At 44.9% G+C, this 15,247-nt stretch overlaps 1 protein-coding gene across 5 annotated transcripts in view; it reads left to right on the plus strand.

Moving 5' to 3' along the window:
- The window catches only part of CRACDL (CRACD like), a 630,552-nt gene that overhangs the window by 477,382 nt on the left and 137,923 nt on the right, over positions 1-15,247 (plus strand). For all 5 annotated transcript variants that reach the window (XM_069204319.1, XM_069204324.1, XM_069204322.1 and 2 more), the window contains one exon: positions 5,360-5,486. In XM_069204319.1, the coding sequence (XP_069060420.1) occupies positions 5,360-5,486 (127 nt within the window). The remainder of the gene's footprint in view (positions 1-5,359; positions 5,487-15,247) is intronic.

The following is a 15,247-nucleotide window of genomic DNA, read 5'->3' on the forward strand; positions in this document are numbered from 1 at the left end:
AATCCTGTGTGGAGTCTCTTTTGTGGTGTATTTATTGTGTTGCTGGTTGAGTGGGTTGTGCAAACTCTTTACACATGACCTCTGAGGATAAGTCTGACTGATCTTGGCCAAGTTACCGGGGTCAAGCGCAGGTTGTCTTTGGTGGGTGAGCGCAGGTTATCTTTGGTGTATAACTTACTTGCCCTGACTAGACTGGTGGGTTCTGCCTGGCTGAGGTGCCTACCCTAGCCAACGAGAAACCCCATTTGTAACAGAATCCATGTTATGTATGGTTCCACCGGAACTCGCCTCTACCAGTAGATAGCAGTTGAAAGCAGGGACAGATGACTTTGAGGGCCATACATAACATAAAATGATAGATGCGTTAAAAGTGAATTACGGGGATGTTTTTCACCTTGGGGCTCTGAGTTACATGATAGACAACTCAAGATTCACTCTTGTTGTCTATTTGATGTCACTCAGAACCTCTCAGTGAAAAACATCCCTGTAATTCACAGTTACCCATCTATATTTCTTTTTATTATGCATGGCTCTCATAGAAAGACATTAGCATGAATGACTGGATTCTAAATCCAGTAGTTCAACGCTATGACATAACAACAGTGAGTATCTCACTCACTGTTGCTATGTCATAAAGAGATTCCAGTCTGCTGTAGCTGGACTCTTTGAGAGTTGTGTTCGGGGTGGGTGGGAGCACAGCTTTTGGAGGGGTGAGAAGGTGGGTTGGTGGTAGGAGGTCAGCTTTTATTTTGCATTTGAGACATGTAGTAGATGCCATGGTATGTATGGCTTCTCCATTATTTCCCTGCTCCTGTGTAGCATTTGAAAGGCTGAGCATATGAATTTGAGGGCTATACATTACATAACATTTTAGATTGGTAAAAAGGGAATTACGGCAATGTGTTTCACCTAGGAGTTCTGAGTGACATCATAGACAGCTTGAGCTTATCGTCTGTTCACTCAGAACCCCTCGGTAAAAAACATCCCCATAATTCACTGTCACATATCTTATAAATCTGTATATATCTTCATTTAAAAATACTGATTTGTCACTGATATACCTGAGGTCATTAACATGCTCTCTAATAATATGAGATGGTACCTAATGTTATAAAAAATATAAACAAATCATAATTTAAAACAGGAAGCTTGTTAAGTTAAAGGCACTGTGAAGCCATTACTCTTCAGTTCTGTACCAGATTTGAAAGTAGCCGTCTAATCCTGCTGGCTGCTAATCACAAATGACTGAGTAAGAATAAATGCAGTTGTATTTTCAATTATTTAGGGTGTACATGTATTGTTGTGCCATCTGCTGTAGTTGAATTTTGCATTTTGTCCTTGTAGGGAGGATCCTGGGAGGGCATCCAACAACATGTTCTTGTAAAACCCAACAACTCTACTTCCATGTGTTGGCAGCGCAACAAAAAATACACATTTGAAGGGACTGCATCCTGGCCATGAGAACCAGTTGATCAAGAGCTGTAATTTGCCTGTCATATTTCACCACAAACATTTGTTTGAGCCAAAGATGGGTATGGTGGCTGTAGGAAGTTGGCTCTGTGTATATACTATTTCAAAGTAAGAAATAGTGTGCACAGAGTCCAAGTGTTCCCCTTAGAGGTAAAATAGTGGCAAAAAGAGATAATTCTAATGCTCTATTTTGTGGTAGTGTGGTCGAGCAGTAGGCTTATCAGAGGGTAGTGTTAAGCATTTGTTGTACACACACAAGCAATAAATGAGGAACACACACTCAAAGACTTACTCCAGGCCAATAGGTTTTTATATAGATAAATATATTTTCTTAGTTTATTTTAAGAGCCACAGGTTCAAGATTTACAAGTAATACTTCAAATGAAAGGTATTTCACTCAGGTATTCTAGGAACTTTGAATAATCACAATAGCATGTACAGTTTTGACAATAAGCTATTTTAAAAGTGGACACTGCAAAATCAACAGTTCCTGGGGGAGGTAAGTAAATGTTGAGTTCACAGGTAAGTAAAACACTTACAGGGTTCAAAGTTGGGTCCAAGGTAGCCCACCGTTGGGGGTTCAAGGCAACCCCAAAGTTACCACACCAGCAGCTCAGGGCCGGTCAGGTGCAGAGGTCAAAGAGGTGCCCAAAACACTTAGGCTTCAATGGAGAACAGGGGTGCCCCGGTTCCAGTCTGCCAGCAGGTAACTACCCAGGTCCTTGGAGGGCAGACCAGAGGGGTTTTGTATGGCACCGGAGGGGGGACACAAGCAGGTACAGAAAGTACACCCTCAGCGGCACAGGGGCGGCCAGGTGCAGAGTGCAAACAGGCGTCGGGTTTTGTATTGAAAGCAATGGGGAGACCCGGGGGTCTCTTCAACGATGCAGGCAGGCACAGGGGGGGCTCCTCTGCGTTGCCACCACCTGTGCTAGGCAGAGGGTCGCCTGGGGGTCACTCCTGCACTGGAGTTCGGTTCCTTCAGGTCCTGGGGGCTGCGGGTGCAGTGTTGGTTCCAGGCGTCGGGTCCCTTGTTACAGGCAGTCGCGGTCAGGGGAAGCCTCTCGATTTCCTCTGCAGGTGTCGCTGTGGGGGCTCAGGGAGGTCAACTCTGGCTACTCACGGGCTCGCAGTCGTCGGGGAGTCCTCCCTGTAGTGTTGGCTTTCCGCAGGTCGAGCCGGGGGCGTCTGGTGCAGAGTAGAAAGTCTCACGCTTCTGGCGGGAAATGTGAAGTCCTTGAAGTTGTTTCTTTGTTGCAAGAAAGTTGCAGATGGTTGAACAGAGCCGCTGTTCACAGGAGTTTCTTGGTCCTTGGGTGCAGGGCAGTCCTTTGAGGCTTCAGAAGTAGCTGGTCCCTGTTGGATGCGTCGCTGTTGCAGTTTTCGTCGAAGTTGGGAGACAGGCCGGTAGGGCTGGGGCCAAAGCAGTTGTTGTCTCCATCTTCACTGCAGGGCTTCAGGTCAGCAGTCCTTCTTCTTCTTTAGGTTGCAGGAATCTAGTTTCCTAGGTTCTGGGGGCCCCTAAATACTGAATTTAGGGGTGTGTTTAGGTCTGGGAGGGCAGTAGCCAATGGCTACTGTCCTTGAGGCTGGCTACACCCTCTTTGTGCCTCCTCCCTGTGTGGAGGAGGGCACATCCCTAATCCTATTGGGGGAATCCTCCATCCACAAGATGGAGGATTTCTAAAAGTAAGGGTCACCTCTGCTCAGGACATCTTAGGGCAGAGGTCTTCAAACTTTTTAATGCCGCGCCCCCCAGTTAAAAAATAAAAATCATTGGGCCCCCCTCAGAATTTCTCACAATTATTTTATAAACATGGCAATGTTTAAATATGTCTAAACCTATTTAAACATTGCAGTTAAGTACTGTTACCTTTTTAAAACTGCAAGAACATGCTTCTGATTAAAACAAAGGCCTGTTATCTGTATAATATATATTTTGGGCAGAGTCTGGGCCCCCCTGGGATCACTTGAGGCCCCCTTAGGGGGGCCAGCCTCCCAGTTTGAAGACCTCTGCCTTAGGGGCTGTCCTGACTGGTGGGTGACTCCTCCTTGTGTTTCTAATTATCTCCTCCAGCCTTGCCGCCAAAAGTGGAGGCAGTGGCCGGAGGGGCAGGCCCTTTGTTGTGGCGCTGTAACAAAGGGGGTGAGCCTTTGAGGCTCACCACAAGGTGTTACAGTTCCTGCAGGGGGAGGTGAGAAGCACCTCCACCCAGTACAGGCTTTGTACCTGGCCACAGAGTGACAAAGGCACTCTCCCCATGTGGCCAGCAACATGTCTGATGTGTGGCAAAAACTAGTCAGCCTACACTGGAAGTCGGGTATGTTTTCAGGGAGCATCTTTAAGATGCCCTCTGTGTGTATTTTACAATAAATTGCACACTGGCATCAGCGTGCATTTATTGTGCTGAGAAGTTTGATACCAAACTTCCCAGTTTTCAGTGTAGCCATTATGGTGCGGTTGAGTTCGTGTTTGACAAACTCCTAGACCATATACTCTTATGGCTACCCTGCACTTACAATGTCTAAGGCACTGTAGGGGCATGGTGCTCATGCACTTATGCCCTCACCTGTGGTATAGTGCACCCTGCCTTAGGGCTGTAAGGCCTCCTAGAGGGGTGACTTACCTATGCCACAGGCAGTGTGAGGTTGGCATGGCACTCTGAGGGGAGTGACATGTCGACTTAGTCATTTTCTCCCCACCAGCACACACAAGCTGTGAAGCAGTGTGCATGTGTTGAGTGAGGGGTCCCTAGGGTGGCATAAGACATGCTGCAGCCCTTAGAGACCTTTCCTGGCATCAGGGCCCTTGGTACCAGGGGTACAGTTACAAGGGACTTACCTAGGTGCCAGGGTTGTACCAATTGTGGAGACAAAGGTACAGTTTAGGGAAAGAACACTGGTGCTGGGGCCTGGTTAGCAGGGTCCCAGCACACTTTCAAGTGATAACTTAGCATCAGCAAAGGCAAAAAGTCAGGGGGTAACCATGCCAAGGAGGCATTTCCTTACAGTGGCCAAAGCAGCTCTTCCATATAATTCAGTATTATAATGTGCCTCACAAATAATTCTAACTAGCTAAAAGTGTGTAACCAACTTAATTCCAGGGAAGACATTCTTTCCTAAAGACTGAAATCACTCTTCTTTGGGGACCATACTCAGCTTCTATAAAGGTGGTAGCCAGTGACTCAGGCAGTATCAAAGTTTTGGATTGGAAAAGAAAGGAAATGCTGAGGAAGGATTACTTGATTTTCTTTCAAATTACATAAAACCTGATTATTGTTCCTAATAAAATGAACAATTTAAATTCATGCTTGAATGAGGTAGCCACAGCTTACGTGTTTCACTCTGATATGCATCACCAACATAGCACCAATAAGCCTTCTCAAGGGGACAAAATACGTTCGTAAAATTCATTCCAATAGTGTGGCAAATAAAGCAGAGGAATCTGTCACAAAGTGGCTCAAGGGACCATGAATATGTTTGGTCAGGCTTATAGATCACTTGGATCTTGTAGAGCTCATCATATCCTCTTTGTGTACCACACAAGGAAGTATTGACAAATCAAGATATGTTGAATGGATTACAACTCCTTAGGTGCACTGTTTATTGTTTAATGAATGCAAATTCCAAAACAACTTCCATGTAGCATTATTTCTAAATGTATTTGAGACCTATGTTCCGGTGTTTTATTTTTGTTCTTATTACAGTGGATTGGTCTTTTGCTATTGATAGTTTGATGGAACCCTGTGCTCTCCCCCAGGGCTAATTAACTGCGTTATGGCACGTAAAGAAGTAAATATAAATTGTACAACAAATTGAACACTGCATTTTGAAGTTCAGGTTAAAAAAAATGTGTGTCAGTGTTTTAACAAATGTTTACTTTTTGTAGGTCGCACATGGGAGGAAGAGCTTTATCACATGATAGCATTTTTATTCCTGATGTTGTGCAGGAACCTCAAAGACCCGGGCGTGTGTTTTCCCAGGAAAATGTATCGGATCGTATAAGGACTTTACAGGTACTGCAAACAGAGCAAGCACTCTTTCCTCGAACCTATGTTTTTAAATGATTAGTTAAGCCTTAGAAATCTCCTTCCCCAGATACTTTCTTTATAGCTCTGTAGTGACTGTCAGAATCATTTTAACAATAGGTCATTGCTTGCGTCTTACCTCTTAATTGTTTCAGCTGATCATAATGGAATGTGTTTCAAACATGAATATGGCCTTTATTCGTTCCACAGTTCCCTCTGCTATCTGCTCTACTTTTTTTTCTTTAAGTCGAAGCCTACCAGATATCGGAGCAGTCTGGCTGCAAAGACATATTGGGGACATACTGAAGGATTCCCTAGGATTGCAAGCTGTCCATTGCTTACAATTAGCTTTGTGTTTTGTAACTCACATTTGCTTGTTTTCAATATGCTTATTTTATTTGTTTTAGGTTGTCCGGCATGTCTTTGTTCCGCCCATGGAGCATAGCCCATTTACCACTTCTTAGACTGGCTCCTTGTAATCTTCCACTAGTGCTTTCTTTCTGAGAGCTCCTCATTCTTTTTCATGAGACACTCCATGAGACTACATGTGTATTCAATTGTGTCCTTAATGCTAGATCACAGCAGTGAATGTGCTGTGTTCCTTTAAAACATTTTTCAACCTCCTGACTTTTTGCTTGTCTAATCCTCCTTATCTCTGCTACTACCAGCCATCAATCTGGCATGCCTGTGAGGAACAATGTTCTGTCTACAAGCTTGTTTATTTTGGTTAGTAATCTTTATTTAATAGCATAACTTAAACAATCCTCTTCCTTCATTTCATGCCCATCACATAGGCACTGAAAGTCGTGGAGCAGGGGGTGCTGAAACACCCCCAAAATAACAATGCTGGAATTCAGAAGTGAATGAGCAATAGATATGTGTTTATATTTTTTTATCTTGCCACTTTTGCTGTTCATTCAAAGACAGTGGTCAAATGTTAGACTCTGTCTGTTGAGGAAGGTTGGTGTTTACTTTTCTTACTTTGCCTGCAAAGTGAGAGGATTTATGTGACAATCTTCCTGGGTATTGGAGGATGAAAAGAAAGGGTATGGGATGTTATGTTTTTTCTAAAACACAATAACATTTAAATGCCAGTACATGATCTGCACAACTATTTCAGAATATATCATAATTAGGAAAGCATAAATTATGCTCATTTTTGGTAATTCTCAAGTGTGGTGGAAACAATATTTCAATACGAAAATCAGTACACTAGGTGATGCAGATTTCCACACATTAACGTTTGTGCACTGCATAGTTTTAACAGTAAAACTGTATGTCTGTGCAAATGTAATAGTAGTTTCAATTGAATATGTGTTGTCTGTAATGTCAGTACGCTACCACCCCTGGCATACTCCACTGTACAACACTCTACTCCAGTCTACACCACTGTACATCACTTCACTAGACTCCACTCCATGCCACTCTATGCTGCGCCAGTCTACGCTGAAACTCCACTCTGTGATACTCCACAACACTTACTCCACTCTACAACGCTTTATTATCCTCCGACACTATAAGCCGCTCCACTCTACACCACTCAACTCCCCTGTACTCTACACTACCGCACTCTACAATAGTCTGCTGTATGACTGTAGGAAAGTAGCCTCTTTCTAGCTTGCTTACCCCCATCTTTGGCCTGTTTGTCAGTGTGTTTGACTGTGTCTACTGGAATCCTGCTAATCAGGACCCCAGTAGTTATGCTCTCTCCCTTAAATTTTGGTTATTCCATTCTGGTAACCTAGTATTTCACCCACAATTGGCATACTGGTGCCCCCTTATAAGTCCCTAGTATAAGGTAGAATTGGGGTTCCAGGGGATCTCTATGGGCTGAGCAAATCTTTTGCCACCCAAAGGGAGCCCATGCAAACGCTTCTGCAGGACTGCCATTGCAGCCTGCGTGAAAAGGTGCATGAACCCTCTCACTGCCATTTACACTTCACCAAGTCACTAATAAGTCACCCCTATAGGAGGCCCTCCACCCCTGAGGGCAGGGTGCACAGTACTTGTGTCTGAAGGCAACCCCTGCACTAGCATAGGTGCCCCCACGACCTCCAGGGCCATTTTGCTGGACTTGGTGAGTGCAAGACGCCATTTTGTGCGTGTACTGGACATAGGTCACTACCTATGGCCAGCTACATAATGGTCATTTCAAACATAGGCATGTTTGGTATCAAACATGTAGGAATCATACCTCCATGGTTTTGCAAGCATTGGTTCTATGATTCCATGCACTCTGGGGGGTCCTTAGAGGACCCCCAGTACTGCCATTACAGCCTTCTGAGGTTTTCTAGGCAGCCCCAGCTGCTGCCACCTCTCAGATAGGTTTCCGCCCTCCTGTTGCTTGAGCACCTCAAGCCCAGGAAGGCAGAACAAAGGATTTCCTTTGGGGTGGGGTGTTACACCCTCTCCCTTTGGAAATAGGTGTTACAGGCTTGGGAGGGGTAGCCTCCCCAAGCTACTGCAAATGCTTTGAAGGGCACATTTGGTGCCCTCCTTGCCTAATCCAGCCTACACCGGTTCAGGGACCCCCAGTCCCTGCTCTGGCGCAAAACTGGACAAAGGAAAGGGGAGTGACCACTCCCCTGTCCATCACCACCCTAGGGGTGGTGCTCAGAGCTCCTCCAGAGAGTCCCTGGGTTTTGCCATCTTGGATTCCAAGTTGGCAGGGAACTCTGGGAGCATCTGAGTGGTCAGTGCAGCAGGTGACGTCAGAGCACTGCCCTGATATGCCTGTTTAGCTGACAATCCACCTTTCAGGGCTACTTAGGGTCTCACTCCTGGGTGGTTCTTCAAATTCGGATTGCAAGACTCCAGCAGGAAACGTCTGCATCCTTTACTTCACCTTCTCATCTTAGAAACTGCATCTGGACCCTCCAGGAACTCTACAAACTGCAACAAAGAAGCAAAGACGACTTCTCCAACATTGTATCTTCAGCTCCTGCCAGCAACTGCAACTGTTTCCCGGTAGTGAATCCTCAGAGGACAGTCTGTCTTTAGCCTGCACCAGAGGAGCGAAGGAATCTCCCTTGGAGTGAAGGAGTCACTCCCCTGCTTCAGCAGGCACCTCACTGCAATGACGACCGGCTGCGTGGATCCTGTTTCCTGACGAGCTGCGTGGATCCTGCATCACAGGTGGTGGACTGAAGTGGTCTTGACGGTCCTGACGTCCTACTGTCCAACTTTGGTGGAGGTAAGAGCTTGCCTCCCCCCGCAAGACTGTACCCCTGTGCACAGCGTGTTTTGCAGTTGCCAAGGCTTGCACCATGCAGCTCTGGCCCCAGCACTCTATCCTGCGAAGCACATCTTCCTGGAGGTTCTCTGGCAGCGTGGGAGCCTTTGTCGTAGTGCTGCGTGGACCTCCTTTTGCACCTCTTTTGTCCCCATGCTGTGGGACTTCTGTGCGCGCTGCCTGGTCTACTGTGGGCTCTCTGAGTTGCTGAGAGCCCCCTCTGGTTCCCCCTCCTGGGTAGAGTACACCTGATCCTTCCTGGTTCCGGGCAGCTTGTTGGCAGACTCCAGCGACGCAAACCAGACTGCAGTCATCCATCTGGCGTGGGACATCATCTACACCAACCAGGAATCCGAATCTGTCTTCTTGGGTGGAGTACTGACTGTTCTTGTTCACCAGTGGTTCTTCTTCTGCACCTTCATCCGGGTTAGCAGGGGCTCCTGTTCTCCCTGGACTCTTCTGTGCTTCTTGGACTTGGTCCCATTCATCCACAGGTCTTCAGGTCCAGGAATCCGCTGCTGGTGTCTTGCAGTCTCTTCTGGTTCTTGCATAATCTTCTTCCGCAGGGTTTCTGTATGTTCTAGGAAAGTTACTATGTTTTACTCCTGCTTTCCTGGGCTCTGGAGGGGATTCTAGTACTTACCTTTGGTGTTTTCTAGTACTCCCAGCTCCCCTCTACACACTACACTTACCTAGTTGTGAAACTGACATTTGTCTTCCACTTTCTTAGTATATGGTTTGGGTTCCCCCTTGGCCTATTTCCAACTATTGTGATTTTCACTAATTGCACTGTTTTCTAACTGTGTTTATACCCATTTCTTTATACTAGTGTATATAATTTGTGTATTACTTACTTCCTAAGGGAGTATAGTCTCTATGGTATTTTTGGCATTTGTGTTACCAAAATAAAGTACCTTTATTTTTGTAACACTGAGTATTTTCTTTCATGTGTGTGAGTACTGTGACTACAGTGGTATTGCATGAGCTTTGCATGTCTCCTAGATAAGCCTTGGCTGCTCAGCTACATCTACCTCTAGAGAGCCTGGCTTCTAGACACTGCCTACATTTCACTAATAAGGGATAGCTGGACCTGGTGTAAGGTGTAAATATCTTAGGTGCCCTCTACAAACCAGGCCACTCTCTTACCTTCCTCTCCAAGAGACTAGAGGTTAGGTTCTCCCTACACCACCCTAACACACACATCATGTCTACTGCTGGGCCTAGCTCTGAGGTCATGGGTACTCCCTATGAAGCCATGACCTTCAAGGAATTTAAAGGGCTTTGCACAGACAGGAAACTAGATGTGGGGAAGAACCCCAACAAGAATTTCCTTTTGAGCCTCCTTCTCTAGGATGACCAGGAGCATGCTGGTAGCCAGTAGGAGGAGGAGGTGGAGGGAGATTCTGACCCCATAGAATCAGAGAATCACTATAGCAGACCCACTAGCGTGGGTGGTAGTGGGAGGGGAAGCCACACAGGTAGGGTTCCCTTTACTCCCAGAGGTCAGGTCACTAGGGTCACAAAAGCTAGGGAAAGATCACTTTCTTAGTATATGGTTTGTGTTCCCCCTAGGCCCATTTCTAACTATTTTGATTTTCACTAATTGCACTGTTTTTTAACTGGTGTTATGCACACTTCTGCATACCTTCTAAGTGAGTATAGTCTCTATGATATTTTTGACATTTGTGTCTCTAAAATAAAATACCTTTATTTTTGTAACACTGAGTATTTTCTGTGTGTGAGTACTGTGTGACTGCAGTGGTATTGCATGTGCTTTGCATGTCTCCTAGATAAGCCTTGGCTGCTCAGCTACAGCTACTTCTAGAGAGTTAGGGATAACAGGACCTGATGTAAGGTGTAAGTATGTTAGGTACCCACTACAATCCAGGCCAGCCTCCTACAACGACACTCTATGCCACTTTACATTACTCTACTGTATGCCACTCCACTCTGTTTCAATTTACTATACAACACTCTACACCACTCCACTCTACGACAGTCCACAAACATCTACTCTGTTCTATAACACTCCACTGAATTATGTACTGTACGTGGCTTAATTAAAGATGTCCATATCAAAGCTGGCCCTCTGATTGACATCTCTATTTGCAAAGATTGGCCACACAAATTATACATACTTTGTTGCAGTTGAATGTTATGCTTACATTCCAAATATATGGAAGCTTTGAGCTATGTGGACGCTGCTTACTAGCAGTCAGATCCTCAAGAAAATTGTAATCTTAAATAATATCAACAGTAAATAAGGCCATTCAAACTTTTTGTGTAAAATTATTACTTAGGATGGGAGAAGATAATGGCTTCGGGGAACTTAACAAGTAAAAGCAGACAAGAGTTTTTTGGAAGCTCTATGATTAGGTGCTATTAACTTACAACTTTGGCTCATATTGGTTATAACTGCAAAGTTTATGTATTTTAAGTGGGACATTTATATAGAATGCGATAGAGAAGGTACATGTTTTCCCTCTGATGGTAGGCTTCCTCCTGCTCCAGTTGCAGCCCTGGGAGAGCTGTTGTTGGTTACGTCTGGCGTGCACTGGTCAGTACCTGAGGTATTGCCACAACTCAGTCACAGGAGGGCGCTGTACCACCAAGTTTGGCACACGTGCAGATCTTGTCCGGGCTGTCATTGGTGTGTCATCGGTTGTGGAGATATCGTCCAGTCAGTGAAGTGTCCCTCACCAGTTTGCAGGTTTCTTGGGTTTCTTGAGTTGTGCCTCCACTCGGGAGGGAGATCTCAGGCTATTTGTGAAGCCTTGAGGTCCTCGTGGTCTTTTGAGGTCGGTCCAGTGGTCAGCTCCTCCGCAGCTGCGATTGTCAGGACTCTGGTGCAGCAAGCAGGGGTCTTGGAGCCTCTTCTGGTACAGCAGGTCCTCTGTTCTTGTCCTGTCGGGTTCTTTGGTACTGTCTTCTTTTCTTACAGATGAATCTAATTTCTTGGTATAGGGGACCCACTAAATACTAAATTTGGTGGGTGTTTTAGGGGGAACCTGGTAGGGTCCATTAGGACGCTTACACTTGGGTGGCTACACCCACTACAGTGACCACTTCCTGTGGGAAGGGTCACTTCCCTAAACCTCATTGGATATTGTCCTGCCATCCAACATGGAGGAAAATGAAATGGAGTGTCCACTTTGCCTGCAAGCCCCTAGGGGTGCTACCTGTTCAGTGAGACCACTCCTTCTATCCTTTGTCTGGTTTCCTGTCTTTGCTCCTGCCAAACGCGGGGGTTTGCAAAGGCGGAAGCCATCTGCTTCTAGTTGCAGGCCTGGGGGCTTGAGTTTCAGGGGCAGTAGCCCTTTGAAGCTCACCGCCAGGTTGCTGCACATTCCTGCGTGGGGGGGGGGGTCTTAGCTCCTCCACCCAAGAAGGAGATTGTTTTACAAACCAGAGAGCCATGGCTCTTCCCCAGGTTTGTATATTGGCTGTCTGGAAGTGGCAGGCTGGATGCAAACAGTCAGCAACTATGCCAGTTATGTTAGCTTTTGCAGGGTGCACCTCTAAGGTGACACCCTGGGTACTTTTGGGGTTACATCTAAAACTTGTACCAATTTGAATTTAATATTTTGAGTTGTTTGATACCAAACAACGCAGGGTACAGAGTGATCATCATGTAACTGGGGAACTCGTGTTTGATCTGTGTCCAGTACATGTACTTAAAATGTCTGCTCTGTTCTCTCACTATGTCCCAGGTTTGGCAAGGACACTTTGGGGGCATATTGCTCATGCATATATGCCCTCACATATCGTATGGTGCACCCTGCCTTAGGACTGTAAGGCCTACCAGAGGGGTGACGTATCAATAACATATGCAGTGTAGGGTGGACAGGGCACACATGTCGCCATGTTGAATTTACCTTTTTAGATTTGCCCCAGTACACTCAGCCTATTCCTAATACCCCATGCTCTGGGTACTGGGGTACCCATTTACTAGGGTCTTACAGTAATATTTAACAGTGTATCCAATTGTGCAAGCATCACAACAGATTGAGGGAAAGAGCTCTGGCCCAGGGAACCTGCTTAGCAGGGGCCCTGGGCACTACCAACTTCTAGAACACATCAACATCAGGCAAAAAGTAGGGGCTAACCATGCAAAAAGAGGCCTCCTCTAACAGTTAGTATTAGACTTAAGTGATTAGTCCTGTAATTATGTCAAGATTAAGAGTTGAATAAAAGGGCATTTTGGTCCCATAAGCTTTCAGTTTGACAAGGTCCTACTCTACTAGGGTAAGATGTCCCAATTCTAGGTTATGTTACGAACTTGATTAGCTGTGCAGTCTAATACATAATATAATAATACAGCGCATAGAAGGGCAAGCTTAGCATTGTTTTCTACTTTTTTATTTAGTGTAAATGATTAGTAAAGTGGCAACATTACAGAGCGTAGTTGTCTCTCCAAGAACACCAAAAATCCCCCTCTTGAAATGTTTTCTCCTGGAGCCGCCCCCTGCTGCAAGGCAGCTGAATGCAAATTAAGGAACGTCACATCTCCCTTACAAATTGCATATTATAGTGAGGTGTAATACCAGATGTATCCCAGAAACTGGAGCATTATAATGCATTATGAAGCAGAGAAACTCTGCTACATAGTAGTGTGTATAAATAAGAATTCTGGAAATGAATCATTTACAGCCTCTAATTTTTGGATCCACCAGATTTCTAATTCAAACAGATGGCAACTCCAGGCTGGTTATTCAGGCCTAGTCTTGTACAAATTGTTCAAGTGAAGTCTCTCAGGGATCAGGCTGCTGCAGAGAAGAGAGACTGCCTCAGCAGAAATGCAACCAATGCAAGTTCTGACATGTGGAGACCACAAGCAGGAGTATTTGTGTCGGTTTACTACAGTGATCCTCCATTTCTTCCTCTTAAGGGTTATCTGCCTCCATGTTAACACTCTACCTTCTGTTTTTAATCTCAGATGGATGGGTGAATTCATGTAGATCCATATTGGTACTTGAGGAACTTGAAGATATTCGAAAGAAGAATACATCTGTGGCAAACAACATGTGTAGGAAGCTGGCTTTTTATGTATTGTACCAATGTAGGGGTGCACCATGGAAAAAGTTCAGACGACCCTTATTAGTTAACTTTAATAATCCCATTTGCTCTATTTGCAGTGGTGTGGTCAAGCAGTTTAGGCTTATCAGAGGGGAGTGTTAGCATTTTGTTGTACACACAATCAATAAGTGAGGTGCACTCAAAAAGAAATCTGAGACCAATATAGAATTTTTATACACATTTAGATACCAAGATCATTGATGTTGGGTATGAACTTTAGGAATTATAAATTTTTCAGGAAAACAGCAAAAATAGCATAGCTGTCAGATTTGAGGCATGAGCCTCGAGAGCAGTAATATTATCCTATGGGAGAAACATACACTGCATAGGTATACTTGCAAAGGTTTTTGGGGGTGTCTTCTAGATCTTAAGTTGCTTAGGGGCCAAGGTCCAAGAAGCCATCAGGAGTTTGATTTTACCTGTGCTGGTGTGTCTGGGTAGAGAGGTGCTGGTCGCATTGATAGCCTTGAGCACTATGTGTTAAAAGTCTATGGAAGCAGTACCTGCAAAAGAGAGGCTGCAAGTGGGGACTTAGGGACAAGTCTGGCAGATCCCAGAGCGGAACTCGGCTCTTAAGGGTCTCCACAGCACGGGCAAACAGTCTGTTTATTGAAAGTATTCCTTATCACTTATACCTCGTCATTTGTAATTCAATCAAGTTATGTAGAATCTGTCCTAGCAGTATGTTGTTAACACCTTTATTAAAGGGGGCGGGGCAACACACACATTATAGGGAAATTAAAGTTTGAGTGATAGATCCCAGGCCAGGTTGTATATGGTTGCAGAATGATATTGGAGAGTTAACTTGATTTTGCAGAAATACGTTCGAATCCATTTGAGGGTTATTCAGTTCTCAGTTTTTCACGGTATGTCATGCCAGAGTATGGGCTAGGTAGGCGTACCATGGATTATTCCCTTCCTTGCACCAATGTGCTACGAGATAAGTCCATTATTTAAAGGTATCTAGACGAGCACAATGTCCCATAAACAGCTGATGACATATTGGTTATGCCTTGGTTCTATCCTTTATATTTATTAATTCAGATATCAAGATAACAGTCTGCTTCCTCTTATGTTATAATTTATTCTCCCGCAAAACTTCTGTCAAAATCAAACACAGTTCATCTCTGTTTAAGATAGTTAATGGGACATATCAAACTTTTACTTAGCTTGGTAGTCTTTTGCCCTGATTCAGAGCTGTTTTATGAGTTGTACTAATTTCTGGAGATCTCCTTGGGTCACATTGATGTTGTTATGTCGATTTGTATGGGGAACTTTATCACCTGTGGGTGTATGCAGGCCCTGGAGCAGGAACATAGGCCAGACAGAACTCCTATTTGAATAGCCAGGTCCATGGTTTCTTGCAGAAGTTGCGAAGTGAAGGAACTGTCCAGATATGCTGAGAAGGTTCATTTCAGTTATTGGCTGCGATGAAGGAAAA

This window comes from Pleurodeles waltl, chromosome 8 (genome assembly GCF_031143425.1).
Source record: "Pleurodeles waltl isolate 20211129_DDA chromosome 8, aPleWal1.hap1.20221129, whole genome shotgun sequence".
In the NCBI taxonomy this organism is placed as follows: domain Eukaryota; kingdom Metazoa; phylum Chordata; class Amphibia; order Caudata; family Salamandridae; genus Pleurodeles; species Pleurodeles waltl.